Consider the following 18,566-nt stretch of genomic DNA (forward strand, 5'->3'; position numbering starts at 1 on the left):
CTCTCTCTCAATGATGACTTACTTTTTGAAGTATCACATCCTTTTTTAACAAGACCTCGATTTCTTTGGGCTTTTGCTTAAGTCTGCCTACTGGGTAACCTGGCGCCGATACGGAGTCAGACCACCGGGTCCACCTCGTTCAGTCTTGTCAGCTCTGACTGGCCGCGACTCGCCAGGATTTTAAGAAGAGCTTGGACTACTGCAATGCGCTCTACATGGGGCTACCTTTGAAGGTGACCTGGAAACTACAACTAATCCAGAATGTGGCAGCCAGACTGGTGACTGGGAGCAGCCGCCAAGACCATATAACACCGGTCCTGAAAGACCTACATTGGCTCCCAGTACATTTCCAAGCACAATTCAAAGTGTTGGTGCTGACCCTGAAAGCCCTAAACGGCCTTGGTCCTGTATATCTGAAGGAGCGTCTCCACCCCCATTGCTCTGCCCGGATGCTGAGGTCTAGCGCTGAGGGACTTCTGGCGGTTCCCTCCCTGCGAGAAGCCAAGTTACAGGGAACCAGGCAGAGGGCCTTCTCGGTAGTGGCGCCCTCCCTGTGGAATGCCCTCCCACCAGATGTCAAAGAGAAGAACAACTACCAGACTTTTAGAAGACATCTGAAGGCAGCCCTGTTTAGGGAAGTTTTTAATGTGAGATGCTTTGATGTGTTTTTAATCTTTGTTGGAAGCCGCCCAGAGTGGCTGGGGAAACCCAGCCAGATGGGCGTGGTATAAATAATAAATCACTATCATTATATTATTATTATTATTATTATTATTTCTAGCCATAACTGGAAATGCCAGAGGTGGAGACTGGAAACTTCAGCATGCCAAGCAGATGTTCTACCCCTTCCCGTCCACCTCGCCTGGAAGGGGCACAGCTTTCTTCAGTTTCGAACACCAGCTGACTGCTTAAGGCAGAACTCTTCAGGCAGTGTGGGCTAGTGGTTGGAATTCATAAGCAGTGCGGCCTCCGGGATCGCAGCCCCAGCTCTAATCCACATGACCAAGTCACAACCCAGAGATGTTGTGCTGGAGTGCCAAAGACACAGGGCCCAAGCCAAATGACGAGAAAGGAGTTTCCGACCAAACTTTAGGAAGAACTTTCTGACAGCAAGAGCAGTTCAGCAGCGGAACAATTCTGTTATTCTTTGAATTAGGAACGGCAGCCTTCGCCACAAACACAGAGAGCAGATCCTGCTTAGTGTACAAAATTTATTCCCTATTTATAGAGTTCTTGGTCAGGCCAGCCTTTTTGAGGAGTGGCAGGGGAGAGGGGAGAGAGATGGAATGACAACGGTTCCCAAGGAACCTCGTGCAAGAGGTTTCTTTCCTGGGGCCAAGAGGCCAAGACACAGCCGAGAAACGTTGCTTGGGGGGTCGTGGGCGGACCCCGCATCTCCTTACTCCCGCGCACCATAACCAGTGATTTGGTCCTCGTTTCCTTCTGCGGTGCCATGGCAGAGCTCGGAAGGTCCTGTCCCCTCGGGAGGCCGCTAATCCCTGGTTTCTGGGTAAAATGAACAGGCAAGAGGGCGCAGCAGCTACACCCATCACTCCTTTGGTCCTCTCCCATCACCATCCTCAAGCTTGGCGTCTTGGCGCTGCGCAGGAAGCGCCGGCTGGGCCGCCCGGCTGGCCACTTTCAACCGGAGCCGCTCTAAGAGGCACTCAGCTGTCTGCGTCAGGCTGTGCTGTTGGGGACAAAGGAAGATGGGGTGGGGGGGAAAGCAAGAGGACAGGTTTTATTCTGAAAGAATTTGCTCCGTGCTCATCCCTAAGTTCATCAAGAATGGTCCCTCGCAGCGAGGGCTCGGGACCGCAATACTTCAAGGATCGCGTCTTCCCATATGAACCTGAGATCATCAGTACGTTTCCGAGCACAATTCAAAGTGTTGCTGCTTGCCTTTAAAGCCCTAAACGGCCTTGGCCAGGTATACCTGAAGGAGCGTCTCCACCCCCATCATTCTACCCGGACGCTGAGGTCCAGCGCTGAGGGCCTTCTGGCGGTTCCCTCACTGAGAGAAGCCAAGTTACAGGGAACCAGGCAGAGGGCCTTCTTGGTGGTGGCGCCCGCCCTGTGGAACGCCCTCCCACCAGATGTCCAAGAGAAGAACAACTACCAGATTTTTAGAAGACACCTGAAGGCCGCCCTGTTTAGGGAAGCTTTTAATGTTTAATAGGTTATTGTATTTTAATATTCCGTAGGAAGCCGTCCAGAGTGGCTGGAGAAACCCAGCCAGATGGGCGGGGTAGAATTAAAAAATGATTATTATTATTATTCTGAGGCCCTCCTTTGTGTGCCCCCTCATCGAGAGGTCCGGAGGGTGGCAACACGAGAACGGGGCCTTCTCTGCAGTGGCTCCCCGTCTGTGGAATGCTCTCCCCAGGGAAGTTCGCCTGGTGCCTTCATTATACACCTTTAGGCGCCAGGCAAAAACATTGCTTTTAACCAGGCCTTTGGCTGATCCGATTTACATCCTTTGCCCTTTTAAAATGTGGGGTGGGGGGGCTATTGAGTTGTTGTTTGTATTTTTATTAGGTATTTGTGGTTTTATATCTTGATTTTATTCTGTGAACTGCCCTGAGACTCCGGGTATAGGGTGGTATATGAATTCAATAAATAATAATAATAATAATAAAATAATTTCGTAACGTTTCAGGGGACACCAAAGGCAATAAATGTGAATAGAGAAGGGAATCGTCGTTGCACAAGGCAATATGTGGGAAGGAGGTGAGCAAAGCCTTGAAAGGGCTCCCCGCAATTTGCCAGCCACTCAGCAACAAAAAGGAGGAAGCTCCCAGAAGGAATCAGTGTGGTATAGTGCTTAGAGTGCTGGACTAGGAGCTGGGTTCGAATCTACACCCCAGCCCTGAAGCTCACTGGGTGGCCTTGGAGTCACTCACTGCCTCTGAGCCTAACTTTCCACACAGGGGTGTTGTAAGGGTAAAATGGGGAGCAGGAGGAGAACCGTGTATATCACCTTCAGCTCCTTGGAGGAGAAGTGGGATATAAATGTAAAAAATAAACAAACAGGAATGATGGGCTGTGACACTTTTGAGTCAGACCTACCCAGCATTCTAGGAGTGGGAATAAAAAAAATGGGTTTGTAATGTTAGGCTTTGCTGAATGGGGGGGGGGGGGAATATGTCAGCACATGAAGCTGAATTTTAAAATGGAAGGTTGGGGGGTGTTCCCCCCCCCAAAAAAAATGTGTCAGTAGCAAAAGTTGGCAGCTCTAACCAGATTTGACACCTGTGGATCTGGGCTTCCTGCCAGAGCCAACTCACTGCATTTAAAGAATGCAAATCTGGCTTGAAGTTATTTGGGATAAGTTCTCTTTATTAGGCACTTTCAGATGGTTGTTTATTCTCTCTGCTTAGTGGGCAAGGAAGAAGGCATTGCCAGGGGCAGGATGAGTCCTCAGGGATATGGCAGGCCTCTTCACTGAACGCTGCCCTTTAAAATATTTGAAGTACCCAACTCTCTGGCTTCCGGGAACACAAAGGGGAAAACTGCGCAGTCCTTACTCTGCCACAGCAGTAGTGAAAACCAGGCCTGGGTGCTTCTTGCAGCGCTATGTGAAAACAGCAAAGTGTTTTGGAGAAAAAGGAAATGAAATGAAGTCGAAAACCTGAAATGGATGTGGTACGGCAGCCTCTCTCGAACCTGGGTCTCCAGCCGTTGCTGGGACTACAAATCCCATCGTTCCTGGGTACCAGGACCCAGGGTCAGGGATGATGGGAGCTGCAGTTCAAGAACATCTGGGGACCCAAGATTGAGAAAGGCTGTGGCAACCCCACCCGCCACCCCCAATACACCCACCTGGAGGATATGAAGCCCTTTGAGACATACTACAGCCAGTTCGCAGAGGCCGTCACAGGTGAGGTCGACATACTCCATGCAGAGGAGGGGGCTGGGGAAAGTGCGCTGCCAGAGCAGGTGGAACTCCCCATCGGACGAGCTGGAGGGCTGGGCTCCTGCTGTAGCATCCGGGGCCCGGTACTTGTAGCACAAAAGCTCCTAGAAGACCAAGGAACTCTAGTTATGTTGCCTGCGATCAACCGATGAGCATTGAAGGATACTGACAAACTGCTGCGTCCAGTTCTGGGCACCACAATTTAAGGACGATGTTGACAAGCTGGAAGGTATGCAGAGGAGGGCGACCAAGATGATCAAGGGCAGGGGTAGGCAACCTAAGGCCTGGGGGCCGGATGCAGCCCAATCGCCTTCAAAATCCAGTCCACGGACGGTCCGGGAATCAGTGTGTTTTTACATGAGTAGAATATGTCCTTTGATTTCAAATGCATCTTTGGGTTATTTGTGGGACCTGCCTGGTGTTTTTACATGAGTAGAATGTGTAACAGGTAAAGGGACCCCTGACCATTAGGTCCAGTCGTGACGGACTCTGGGGTTGTGGCGCTCATCCCGCTTTATTGGCCGAGGGAGCCGGTGTACAGCTTCCGGGTCATGTGGCCAGCATGACTAAGCCGCTTCTGGTGAACCAGAGCAGCACATGGAAACGCCGTTTACTTTCCCGCCGGAGTGGTACCTATTTATCTACTTGCACTTTGGCGTGCTTTTGAACTGCTGGGTTGGCAGTAGCAGGGACCGAGCAATGGGAGCTCACCCCGTCATGGGGATTTTAACCCACAGCGCCACCCGCGTCCCAGTAGAATGTGTGCTTTTATTTAAAATGCATCTATGGGTTATTTGTGGGGCATAGGAATTCGTTCATTTTCCCCAGAAAATATCGTCCGGCCCACCACACGGTCTGAGGGACGGTGGACCGGCCCACGGCTGAAAAAGGTTGCTGACCCCTGATAAAGGGTCTGAAAACCAAGCCTGATGAGGAACGGTTGAAGGAGCTGGGTATGTTTAGCCTGGAAAAGAGGAGACTGAGAGGAGATATGATAGCCATCTTCAAATATCTGAAGGGCTGTCACATGGAAGAGGGAGCAAGCATGATTTCTCCAGCTCTGGAGGGTAGGACTCAAATCAGTGGCTTCAAGTTACAAGAAAGGAGATTCAAACTAAACACTCGGAATAATTTTCTGATGGGAACTGCTGCTTGACAGTGAAACAGACTCCTTCAGTAGGTGGTGGATTTTCCTACACTAGAGGCTTTTTAACTGAGGCTGGAAGGCCAGCGGCCAGGGATTATTTAGTGGAAATTCCTGCACTGCACGGGGTTGGGCTAGATGACATTTGGGCTCCCTTCCAACTTTACATTTCTTGATTCTATGATCTGCCTGTTTGTACAGTGTTTTTAAGGCTGTTGGAGTCTGGCCTGCAGGTGGCAGTCTGAGCTATCATTTGCAATTTTCATATTTTTGTTTCATGGGTTCCTTTGTGGTAACAGCCCCTGGCAAGGAACGGTGGGGCACATTTTAGGTCTAAAACACATAAATAAATATAAACAAAAACCTATGGAGGACGCCATATTGGAGAAGGCTGCCCAGTAAGAGCACCTTACGACCCTAAACCCATCCAAGCCAACATGGTGGGTGAAGGCAGATCTCTCACTGCTGACCTGCCCATAGGTGCCAAGAAGGATCTCTGGTTCACGGTCAAAGTTGACGTCGGTCACGAGGGCACACAGGACGCTGTCGTACTGGTCACTCAAGGGAAGGACCAGCTGGTCGTCCAGGCCTCTCTGCAGCACATTCCTGGAAGGGGGGAAGGAATAAACAACAACATTGGGTGGTATTCAACCAAGTTTTACTTAGAGCAGACACACTGAAATTCACGACCACAGCTAAGGCAGGTCCATTAACTTCAATAGGTCTATGCTGAGTAAAACATAGATGGATACCACCTACTGCCATATATGAATAACGAGACAGCAGATGCCGATGACCTGATCAAGAGAAGTAATAGTAATAGTAATAGCACAATTCAAAGTGTTAGTGCTGACCTAAACAGCCTCGGTCCTGTATACCTGAAGGAGCGTCTCCACCCCCATTGTTCTGCCCAGACACTGAGGTCCAGCTCCGAGGGCCTTCTGGCAGTTCCCTCATTGCGAGATGTGAGGTTACAGGGAACCAGACAGAGGGGCTTCTTGGTGGTGGTGCCCACCCTGTGGAACACCCTCCCATCAGATGTCAAGGAAATAAGCAGCTATCCTATTTTTAAAAGACATCTGAAGGCAGCCCTGTTTAGGGAAGTTTTTAATATTTAATGCTGTATTGTTTTTAACACTCCACTCACCTGTAGACGACAGACAGTTCAAGAGTGCTGGTGACAAGGACACTGTAGCTCTGAGCCTGGGGGCCAGCATTACCTGCAGGAGAAGATACAAAGGTTTAAAACACACAGACAGAAGAAACCCACACCAGAGAAAGAGCGGAGCTACCTGCACGGTTCCCAAATGCTGTTGAGCAGGGGTCAGCAACCTTTTTCAGCCGTGGCCCAGTCCACCATCCCTCAGACCATGTGGTGGGCCGGACTATATTTTGAAAAAAATAATGAACGAATTCCTATGCCCCACAAATAACCCAGAGGTGCATTTTAAATAAAAGGACACATTCTACTCATGTGAAAACACGCTGATTCCCGGACCATCCACAGGCCGGATTGAGAAGGTGATTGGGCCGGATCCAGCCCATGGGTCTTAGGTTGCCTACCCCTGCTGTTGAGCCTCGAGCTAAACAGCCTCTCATCCTACACATCAGCCATGTCATGGGCTGGCTGCATGAAGAAGGATGCTGGGAGTTACCAGCTGGGGAACCCCCAGGGGAAGAAGACTCAGAGCCTGGGGAGGGCTGGTGGGACGATAATGAGTAGTCAGAGGGAGAAGGCTGGGAGGAGGTGGTGGTGTCGGAAACTGAAGAGGCAACAGGGTTTAGTGAGCAGGAAGAGGCTGTGGCAGACAGCTGTTCAGAGGCAGGAGAGGAGGGGGGCCAGGAGACAGAGATAAGGCAGGCTGCCGAAGAAACCAGGGCGTCTCCCACTCCCGCTGCAACCGGATCCCCACCCGCAGGGCTCCCAGAACCAGAAGAGGTATGAAGAGGGTGGAACACAGGAAGCCACGCCGACAGAGTCTCAGGTTGCTTGGGAAGAACCCAAGCAAGGAAGAAGCTTAGGCAACTGTGGGAAGACAGGGACCTTCAGTCCGTGCAACTGCCTCATTGGGACAAGATCTAATGGGAAGAGTTGCTGTGCTCCCTAGGCCTGGTTTCCTGAGCTGTTTGTTTCTCTGAATAAAGAGTTAACTTCACTGATGCTGTGTGAGTTATTGCTGTCCTGCTCCTGGCACCCGCCCCTGACAGCCACCCACAAGCTGGTGCCCTCCAGATGCTGGCGGACTTCAACTCCCATCACCCCGATCCAGCAGAGGAAATGATCACGGATGATGGGAGTTGGGACTCCACCATTTGCCCGGAGGGCACCAGCTTGGGAAAGCCTGCCTTATCTCCACCTGAGGTTGCAGAAAGGCCCATAGCCCCCTCTTGATTCTTACCATTTGAAGCCACGGTTCCTGAGGGGTCGCCTGGAGGGCAGGAAGCTGGCAGAGCAAACACCAGGACTTTGGAGATGGGACCGTCTTGCTGGATGTTCCAGCTCTGCAGCACCACTTGGGCAGAGGGAAAGAAGAAGAAGAAAAAGAGTTTGGATTTGCTATCCCGCTTTATCACTACCCGAAGGAGTCTCAAAGCGGCTAACATTCTCCTTTCCCTTCCTCCCCCACAACAAACACTCTGTGAGGTGAGTGGGGCTGAGAGACTTCAGAGAAGTGTGACTGGCCCAAGGTCACCCAGCAGCTGCATGTGGAGGAGCGGGGAAGCGAACCCGGTTCCCCAGATTACGAGTCCCCCACTCTTAACCACTACACCACACTGGTGTAGGGGCAGAGGGGACAGTCAGCCAACACCACAACGGCTGAGCCTTCAAGAAAGGTGCTGCTAGGAATATTTATATGCCACTGACCCCCCCAAGATGGAGACTAAGCAGTTTACAAGTATAAAATCAATTATAATATATATATATACATTTTATTTTTAAAGTTCCATAGAAACAGCTATAATTAAAATTTACAATAAAACAGTGACAAAGCACAGCACTTAAAGACAATTAAATAGATCAGGAAAGTTCACATTCAAGGCAATGCCTGCTTAAACAGAGCCGCTGGAATGCCAATAGTGATAGGGGCTTCTCATACGGGGCCTTTCGATTTCACCCTTTGCCAGCCTGGAGCCCTCCAGCTGTTTCGGTCTACAACTCCCGTCAGCTCCTGCAGGCTGGCTGTCAAAGGCTGGTCTACCAAGTGCTGAAGCCTGGGACATTTGCACAGCCAGAGCCCTCCCTCCAAAAAGATTCCACAATGAGCAGAGAAACTTGTCAACCTCCTTTTAAAACATCACAAATAAAGGAAGCTTACCTCGACTGGCTGGTTCAACGTGGGCGACTCGGATGTAGCCGCTCTGGCAGCCAAAGGCCGTGATCCGCTGCCCTGAGTTTGGAATGTTGTACACATCTAACCAGAGGACGCTGCAAGGAAGAGAGGAGGGCAATGATCAATGAAGTGGGTGGTTTCCTGGGCAAAACAGAGGTTGGAGAGAATGAAGGATGAATGAATGGGGCGTGCAGAGTCCGAGGCGAGGAGTGCAACTGATCTCTACTGACGAGTAGCCCCACTGAAACTTATGTACTTAAATGTAAAGAAAAAGAAGGAACATTTTATCATATGTGGTGGGAGTGTAAGAAAGTAAAAAACTTCTGGGAAATGATATATATAATGAGATGAAAAAGATGTTGAAATAAACATTTTTTTAAAAACCAGAAGCATTTTTACTTGGTATTATAGGTGAGGATATTAATAGACAAGATGTTAAATTGTTTTTATATGCAACAACAGCGGCAAGAGTATTGTTAGCCCAGAAATGGAAGCAAGAAAAAAATCCAACGAAAGAATGGCAGACAAAATTAATGGACTACGCAGATGTCAGAGCTACCCTAGGTCCCAGCTCACAAAGGACCAACGCTGCTTCGTTGTTAAGTATAAAAGTCTTTATTGAAGTTCAGTTTCACTTCCAGAGCCGCAGCGCGCAGCCCCACGTCTAAAGTGTCAGACCGCTGATGCTCCGTCTGAGTCTCCTGACACATGTGACTCTTCCCCCCCACTACGCTCTGGTGGGGAAACTGGTCCCGATCCTCCACTGCTGCTTTGGGGTTCCCCTCTGGCTCCTTGTTTCTGGTGCGTCCCCCCTGGGACCCCCCTTGCCCTGACCATCGGCGCCCCCTTCTGGGAATCTTCTGATTCGCTGGAGAAGCTCATGGAATCTCTCGGGCCACTGTCATACTCCCCTACGCTGCCCTCGGATTCTTCCCCTTCGCTCTCCCAATCCTCTCTCCCCAGTGCTCCTGCTCCTGATTCCCTGACATCAGAATTAAATAAAATGACAGGAAGGATTCGAAACCTGCGGGACCAGAGATTCACAGAAGATTGGAAGAAATATATGAACTATTTGAAGAGGAACTGTAATCAACAAATTACACTAATAGGACTACAAGAATTTTTGGAAGGCGAAATATATGAAACATTGCAAAATAGAGAAAGATTAGAGATATTAGTTATGAGATTTAAATGTAATAGTGAAAGTAAGAAATGTATATTAAGTGATTAGACTAGAAAATTTTCAGATGTGATTGATGGAAGTCAAAAAATATGTAAGATGTAAAAGTATGTTTAATTACCGTTGAAAATGATATGTTAAAAAACATATATATAATATATTTTATATATATATATATATATATATATATATATATATATATATATAAAGAAACTTATGTACTTAAGTTAGTCATGCCCATTAACTTCTAAGTGTCTTCTCCAAGTATGACCAAGGTTGGCTGCAAGGCTCGGCACCTAAAACCCAGTGCACGGTTTTGATTTCCCCTCCTCCCTCCCCACTCCTTCTCCTTTTGTGCTGTTTTTTAGGTTACAAGGAGAGGCTGGGCCTTAGTCTGAGAGCTTCTGTAAACCTCATTCCTGCACGCGCGCACACACACACAGTAAAAACTTGCTCTCCCCCATACCAGCTCTCTTCATACCAGCTCCCTCTCGTTTTTAATAGCAAACCGGTCTTCCTACTTGCTCGGCAGCTCCTTGAGTTCAGGAAAGAGGTTCTCCACCGGCTGCTCCTCAAACTGGTGCAGCTCTTCATTCTACAGAGGAGAGGAGCAATGCAGTCACATCAGGGCGCCTCCAACGCAACGGCTAAACCAAATCTCGCCTTCATCTGGTGGCCTCACCTCTTTGTATAAGTGGATCGCAGGGTCATTGCCACTCAAAAGGAAGACCGTCTCCGGCTGGTCAGCAACCTGGACCCTGCGATGAGAGAAGAAGCATTTTCTTTTTTAAAAATAGCTTTGTATGAATGTCCCCAAAATACTTTAAATTTTTTAATTTAGAGTGTTTGTGTAATGGTTCTAGGGGTTGCTCGTGCATAAATCGGCGCCACACCTGGCTGGGTTACCTGGGTGAACTCTTACTGTCCGGACAGCCACTCACCCGTGGCTGTCTCAATCGCTGGCAGAATCTGTCAGTGGGCGTTTCTTGAACTTCTTCCAGCAAAGAAGCTCTTTGACGCCTAGTCGCTGCCTACTCTCCCTGCGCGGAAGCCTTCTGCGCAAGGAGGGTGTGGGCAGCGGAGGACCAGTGCTCTCCCCGCTGGTCTCCGGCGAGGAGTCATGGAGCCACCTCGCCGATTCCCCCATCTGCCCCCCTTCTCCACTGGTGCTACGGTGATTTCCTTCCCCAGAAGATGGGCTGCTTCTCTCCCTCCCGGGACGCTCTCCGGAATCCCTCTGGAGCCCTCCCTCTCCCTCTGGCTCCGATGGCAGTTCCCTGACAGTTTGTATCCAGCTCTTCAGCCAAAAGGGCTCCCAGAGTGGCTTGCGCACAAACAGTTAGGATAGGGCAGTCTCTGGCCACAGGTTGGGGGGGGGGTGGGAATGACACACAAGGAAAAAGGGACAAGCAGGGAAGAGGGATTTTGTTTTACTGGGCTTTTAGAGAGAGATGAGATAGGGTGAGTGGTATACGTACTCTGCATGGTACAGCTGGAAGGGGGTAAACTGCAGTTCCAGGTTCAAACAGCTCTCTGGATAGAAAGAAAAATACTCCCTGAAAACAAGAAAGTATATGCCCAGTTTCCATAGCTGGGAAGTAAGGGGGGGGGGAGATAATATACATCCAGTACGTTTCATTATGGCTCCCAGTACGTTTCCGAGCACAATTCAAAGTGTTGGTGCTGACCTTTAAAGCCCTAAACGGCCTCGGTCCTGTATACCTGAAGGAGCGTCTCCGTCCCCATTGTCCAGCCCGGACACTGAGATCCAGCACCGAGGGCCTTCTGGTGGTTCCCTCATTGCGAGAAGCCAAGTTACAGGGAACCAGGCAGAGGGCCTTCTCGGTGGTGGCACCCGCCCTGTGGAACGCCCTCCCACCAGATGTCAAAGAGAATAACAACTACCAGACTTTTAGAAGACATCTGAAGGCAGTCCTGTTTAGGGAAGCTTTTAATGTTTGATGTATTACAGTATTTTAATATTTTTTTGGGAAGCCGTCCAGAGTGGCTAGGGAAGCCCAGCCAGATGGACAGGGTATAAATAATAATAATAATAATAATAATAATAATAATAATAATTATTATTATTATTATTATTATTATTATTATATCAACCTTCTCTGGATCATGAACATGCCCCAGGGGAAGTGCAGTCGTACCTTGGAAGCTGAACGCCTTGGCTCCCGAACAAATCGGCTCCCGAACGATCGAAACCCGGAAGTTCCGGTTTTCAAACGGTTTTCGGAAGCCAAACGTCTGCCGCAGCTTCCAATTGGCTGCAGGACACTCCTACAGCCAATCGGAAGCCGTGCTTTGGTTTTCGAACACATTCTGTTTGAAAACCAAGGTACCACTGTATCATCACCAAAATCAAAAGGAAGTTGTAGCTCTCAAGGGTCTGATATTACCCAATTTGGAATTCGGGGCGATTGCATTTTTAACAGCTTAAGGTGCTAGTCCACTGGGGGGTGGCTTCAGAAGTCTTCTCTGTTGAAAATGCGAACATGCCGTGTGTGCTGGGCTTCATACCTTGGCATAACTAACCAGAATACCTAATGGATTTTAACTTCCAACTCCCCACCCCCTGGTAGCAGATACTACTGCTTTGCTAGAAAATCCATGTTTCGCACCAAATTCTGCACTTTGACTCCTACATCTGTGAAGGTTTTCTAAGCAGTTTTGATGTATTTTGCTTCCAGGACAAGGGTTTTCAAAGATTAACAGATAACAGAGGAGATTGGAGGGAACTTGGGGCACCGAATTCAGGGTTAGGTGGCAAAAACAGGTACTGAAGGCTCACGTGCGATAGAATCTAAGTTGTATTCAGATCCTGGTTCATAGTCGCAGTAAATGTTAAGGAAGGGGCTGGCTTTGTCGCCGGAATCCTGTGGAGATGGGAAGAGAAAAAGGCAAAGCTGCAAGTTCGTTTCACATCAAGAAGACTTTGCAGTACACATAATCACTTAAAGATGAGTTCTACTGGATCAGACCAAAGTTCTATCTAGTCTTCCTTTTTCAGGCCAAGGAAGGCTGTCATGGGGCTTAATCCAGTAATAAGCTATGTTATGTCCTCATTTACCTACATACTGCTTTTTGGCCCAGATGTCCCGAAAGCAGTAAGCAGATGTTTATACAAAAACTATATAAAATGAAAGTACAACAAATACAGCTATTCAAAACAATATGAATTAGCAAAATCACTAAATACCCACCAATCACACCAGTACTGCTGTAAAGTGGTTGTCCTGAGGTCGAGAATTGTAAACCATTGTGTTAATTTAAGTTACAACCTAACCCAAGGCATGTCTTCTTGGAAGCAGGACCAGCCAAAATGGAACGGCACATCCTCCACGGCCCCAATACCTAAAGGACTACCTTTTCTTGTGAGGTCCTACCCTGTATACCCGAAGGAGTGTCTCCACCCCCATAGCTCAGCCCGGACACTGAGGTCCAGCTCCAGGGGTCTTCTGGCACTTCTCTCTTTGAGAAAAGTGAAGCTACAGGGAACCAGGCAGAGGGCCTTCTCGGTAGTGGCACCCCCCATGTGAAACACCCTCCTATCAAATATCAAAGAGATAAGCAATCCTATGACTTTCCATAGACATCTGAAGGCAGCCCTGTTTTAGGAAGCTTTTAATGTTTGATGCTTCGTTCTTTTCCTTTATATTTTGTTGGAAGCAGCCCAGAGTGGCTGGGGCAAACCATTCAGTTGAGTGGCGTACTAGAAATTTTATCATTATTATTCTTATTCCCTGATGTCAACGTCTGAGGTCTCTTCCCTGCATGCCACCTCCGTATACAGTATTAGGTCTCCACTTTTCAAAAGCACTGCTTGTGAAGAACATGCAAAAGCGACGCATCATTTCACAAAGGGACGAAAGCCACACATACCTTAATAAAGGTGATCCCCACCACCAAACCCCTTTTGGGAGGAGATTTGTTGAAAGTGTCAATGGAGGCGATCTCGGCATCAACTGAGAAGCAAAGAGACACACAAGGAGACTATGGGTTAAAGGAGATCAGCTGCCAGCAGTTAGCATCCAACAAAGATCACACAAGAAGAGGGGGAAATGAATGAAATGCTGAACTGAAAGATTTCCTCTCGTAGGTGGGGGAGGTTGGGGGCAGCAGAGGAAGAGCAGGGCTACCTTTGAAGGTGACCCGGAAACTGCAATTAATCCAGAATGTGGCAGCTAGACTGGTGACTGGGAGTGGCCACCGGGACCACATAACACCAGTCCTGAGAGATCTGCATTGGCTCCCAGTACGTTTCCGAGCACAATTCAAAGTGTGGGTGCTGACCATGAAAGCCCTAAACAGCCTCAAAGGCCCAGTATACCTGAAGGAGCATCTCCATCCCCATCGTTCAGCCCAGACACTGAGGTCCAGCTCTGAGGGCCTTCTGGCGGTTCCCTCATTGCGAGAAGTGAGGTTGCAGGGAACCAGGCAGAGGGCCTTCTCGGTAGTGGCACCCGCCCTGTGGAACGCCCTCACATCAGATGTCAAGGAAATAAGCAGCTATCCTATTTTTAAAAGACATCTGAATGCAGCCCTGTTTAGGGCAGTTTTTAATATTTAATGCTGTATTGTTTTTAACACTCGACTGGGAGCCGCCCAGAGTGGTTGGGGAAACTCAGCCGGATAGGCGGGGTATAAATAATAAATTATTATTGTTGTTGTTGTTGTTGTTGTTGTTGTTGTTGTAAGGGATGCAGGTGGCGCTGTAGGTTAAACCACAGAGCCTAGGACTTGCCGATCAGAAGGTCGGTGGTTCGAATCCCCGCGACGGGGTGAGCTCCCGTTGCTCGGTCCCTGCTCCTGCCAACCTAGCAGTTTGAAAACACGTCAAAGTGCAAGTAGATAAATAGGTACCACTCCGGCGGGAAGGTAAACGCCGTTTCCGTGCGCTGCTCTGGTTCGCCAGAAGCAGCTTAGTCATGCTGGCCACATGACCCAGAAGCTGTACGCCGGCTCCCTCAGCCAATAAAGCGAGATGAGCGCCACAACCCCAGAGTTGGTCACGACTGGACCTAATGGCCAGGGGTCCCTTTACCTTTATTATTATTATTATTATTATTATTATTATTATTATTATTATTACCTGGGTCACCCGGTCCCTCCAACCCACAGACTGCCCCCCTTCGCCCACTGAGCCCACCTGCCTCCTTACCTGGGATATAGGTGAACTGCAGCTCCCTGGCCACGGGGCGCAGCTTCTGCCTCAGGTCTTGGTAGCGGAAATAAATCACTTTCCCCTTGAGGGTGGCAGCCAGGAGCCCCCCAGGCCCGTCCCCGCACCCCCCGGGGGGCACAGGGGCCCCCAGGCCCGACCCAGGCCCACTTTCGGGGCGCCACTGAGCCTTGGAGACCCCCAAGGTCTGCCCTGGCCCCTCGGAGACCCCCACCTCCTCCTGCCCCAGCCCCGCCCTCGGGAAATCCTCCTGCCCCGGGCCCCTCCCGCCCCCGCGGGCCGCCCCGGGCAGCGCGGCCAGCCCGTAGATGTTGCTCTGGGAGGAGAAGCGGGTGAAGCTGTCCTCCGAAAACGGGCATTCCCGGGAGGGATCCATTCCGGCTCAGGCACCGCTACGGGCAGCCCGGTCCTCCCTTCCCCACCATTATTGGAAAGCCAGCATCGGGCCGGAGGTAAAAAGGGGTAAGGGGCCTTCCGAAGGTGGCGTCGCGGGCGTGTGACGCACGCCCAATTCCAAGATGGCCTCTTTAGGTTCCTTCCCGTTGCCCGGCGCCATCATCATCATCATCATCATTATTAGTACCATCACAGGGCGGTTTGCAACATAAGAACGCAAAACTCAATAGTCATATCCCCATCGCGGACACGTGTGGACGTCGCAGTCTGCAACTTGCGGGGACGACGTTTAAGGGTGGCATTGTAAAATAATAATAATATACAACTTTTAAAAATTAAATCAAAAGCAAGGAAGAGTTGACTCCACCAAGCATAGCTTTAACAGGTTATATAGAATTTTAGGATCTTGTCTAGAGTCACCACGCCCCAAATGAGGGAAAACAAAAATATGTGATAACCAATGAATATATTTAAAATAAAATGGGTTGCACAGGGCTAGATTAGATGACCCTTTGGGAATTTACACAGCCTGACATCTTCATGGGGTTATTGCTAGGGCTGTAATCTGCAAATGCTTAATTGGCACAATCGCTTCATGCCTGTATTGAAGATTAAATTATTATTATTTATTGAATTTATATACCGCCCTACACCTGGAGGTTTCAGGGCGGTTCACACAACAAAAGGTGCCCACTAATAGTCTAACAGCAAAGGGGGAATGCCCAGGCACAGAGGACACCAGAAAACACCAGAGATTGGAAATTACATCTCTCTTAACGATTTACTCCAAATGCTGAACTATGGTAGTTTTTGAACAGGTGACAAAACACATAGCAGGAAAGTAACGCACTTCCATGCGCACCAGGCCTTGAGCGCATTCCTCTTCTTAGCACTGCATGAAAAGGAGACCCTTTCTGTGAGTTTCAATGATTAACAAACGAAAAGCTATCACCAATTGTGTATTGATCCATACATTTAACACAACCTCTTCTTCGTTTTTCTTCTCTTTTCTTCTCGTTGTCCATTAGAGGGCAGTTTTCTTCCTCTGAAGCCGCATCTCCACTATACATTTAAAGTAGTATTGTGCCACTGTCACCACTTCCTGGAAACTGTCTGGTGGTGAAGCGTGCTGAGTTGGCATGAGACCCCTATTGCTTTCCCAGAGATACAATTCCCTGAGTGGAGATTGTTAAACCACTCTTGGAATTGTAGGCACCTGAGGGGAATAGGAGGCTCAGAGCTACTCTAGGCACAAACAGTGCCTAGGATCCTTTTGGAGGAAAGCCACAACTGTTTAAAGCGGTATGATACTGCTTTAAATGTATAGAGATGGGGCCCAATATTTTTGTAACTTTTTTTCCAAAATATAAAATCCACAGACAATGCCAGTCAGCTGAAATGCATGTCCTTTAAACCTAGTATTGCCAGGTCTGGGGCTTGTTTCTTTCTTTCTTTCCTCTCCCCCCGACTCCCACCCCCGTGATTTTATGTTGTGATGTGTTACAAGTGCTCCTTGTTGCAATATTCCCCATTCCCAGAAATATCCCCAGTATTTAAAGAGATGGTCCATTCCTTCTAATAATTAGTCAGGTTTATTAAAGACTTAACACTTGGAAGAACTGCATTCTTTCGTCAGGCTACTGAAAACAGCACCTTGGATATTCACAATGCATTATGTTTGCATTGTATTTCCCTCAAAAGCCAGTTAAGCAAGTCATACTATGTATAGTTTAAGCTCATTGCCAGAGCCCTAGAAAATATGGGGCTTTGTAAAATTTTACACACACACACACACACACACACACACAGGCTTCTAGTCACATTACCCAGCAGGTATTGTACTCAAGTGGGATGGCAGCATAACAGCAGTAACATGAAAATATAACTAAACTCTAGCCCAAGTGATCATGGAACGTTGCATCACTTAGGAGAGAATGAGATGATCATTTGCTGCTTGGGTACCTGTGCTTGCGCTCCAGGTCTTTCTAGTTCCAACTGCCATGAGTTCCAGCCAGCATGGTCAATGATCAGGGATGTTGGTGAGGGTTGGCAGCCAAATCACAAATGCATGTTTTGCTAAACAAGCACAGGGCTGGCACACAAGGGTTCTTAAACTTCCTAGTAACATTGAAGTATTTTTTCTGCATGCTACTTTGTTGTATTTGCTGTCAGCACTGAAATGTAAGTAAACCTTTTTGTTTGTTTGTTTCTCTTACTAAAAAAAAAAGTGTGGTTCATTCTCTTCAACGGGGGTGAAGAGGGGGAGGTCAGCAGACCATAAATAAAAAGGAATAAAAAAGCATAACTGCCTAATTCCTAAGTTTTAGTAAACTGCAAAAACATTTAAATGTTTTGCTCTGCTAAAAGACCTTAGTTACATGGGATAGGTGGTTAAAATTTAATCTTCATATTTAATCCTCAATCCAATCTCCCACATAGTCCAGTATCATCTGGAGGGCCAGAGGTTCCCAAACGCTGCCATAAGCAAATGTGCTTCATGTGCGGTTTTCTACCAGCTCTATCTGGTACGCTGGCTGAGACCCTACCTCCCTGCTCACTGTCTTGCCAGAGTGATACATGCACTGGTTATCTCCCGCTTGGACCACTGCAATGCGCTCTACATGGGGCTACCTTTGAATGTGACTCAGAAACTACAATTAATCCAGAATGTGGCAGCTAGACTGGTGCCTGGGAACAGCCGCCGAGACCATATAACACCAGTCCTGAAAGACCTACACTGGCTCCCAGTACATTTCCAAGCACAATTAAATTTGATGGTGCTGACCTTTAAAGGCCAAAAAGGCATCGGCCCTGTATACCTGAAGGAGCATCTCCACTCCCATTGTTTAGCCCAGACACTGAGGTCCAGCTCCGAGCGCCTTCTGGCAGTTCCCACACTGTGAGAAGTAAAGCTACAGGGAATGAGGCAGAGGACCTTCTCGGTAGTGGTGCCCACCCTGTGGAATACCCTCCCATCAGTTGTTAAGAAGATGAGTAATAGTGTAACATTTGGGAAACATCTAAAGGCAGCCCTGTATAGGGAAGCTTTTTAAGGTTTAAGGTTTTTACAATGTTTTTATATATGCTGGAAGCCACCTGGAGTGGCTGGGGCAACCCAGCCAGATGGGCGGGGTATAAATAAAAATAATAATAATTAATTATAAAATTATGTTTTGTGTTTTTGTACCGCTGTATCAAATGGCATGGGCGAAGGTAGCTGAATTTTCAAAGCACACCTGGTGCCCCAAGCAAAGGTTTAGGCTGAGCACAGGAATGCTGAACTCACAACAAGTTGGATGAAGCCCAGCCAAATCTAGGTCTCAGAAAAGGATGTACCTTTTATAGTTAGCTTCAAATGTTCTGAACCACTGATTTCTGCTCTGGACTAGTGAAGAATATGCTCTTGC

At 48.4% G+C, this 18,566-nt stretch overlaps 1 protein-coding gene across 1 annotated transcript; it reads right to left on the reverse strand.

The window, feature by feature from the left end:
• Nucleotides 1–1,197: 1,197 nt before the first annotated feature.
• KPTN (kaptin, actin binding protein) lies at nucleotides 1,198–15,224 on the reverse strand. Its single transcript, XM_083627453.1, has 12 exons — nucleotides 14,743–15,224; nucleotides 13,464–13,546; nucleotides 12,373–12,457; nucleotides 11,051–11,105; nucleotides 10,255–10,330; nucleotides 10,094–10,167; nucleotides 8,378–8,487; nucleotides 7,460–7,573; nucleotides 6,208–6,280; nucleotides 5,531–5,666; nucleotides 3,823–4,020; nucleotides 1,198–1,690 (listed from the first exon to the last, which is right to left on the reverse strand). The coding sequence occupies exons 1-12, from the start codon at nucleotides 15,137–15,139 to the stop codon at nucleotides 1,550–1,552; spliced, it is 1,542 nt and encodes a 513-aa protein (XP_083483579.1). The 5' UTR covers nucleotides 15,140–15,224; the 3' UTR covers nucleotides 1,198–1,549.
• Between the last annotated feature and the right edge of the window lie 3,342 nt (nucleotides 15,225–18,566).

The sequence above is a fragment of the Podarcis filfolensis genome (assembly GCF_964270895.1).
Source record: "Podarcis filfolensis genome assembly, chromosome: 8".
In the NCBI taxonomy this organism is placed as follows: Eukaryota; Metazoa; Chordata; class Lepidosauria; order Squamata; family Lacertidae; genus Podarcis; species Podarcis filfolensis.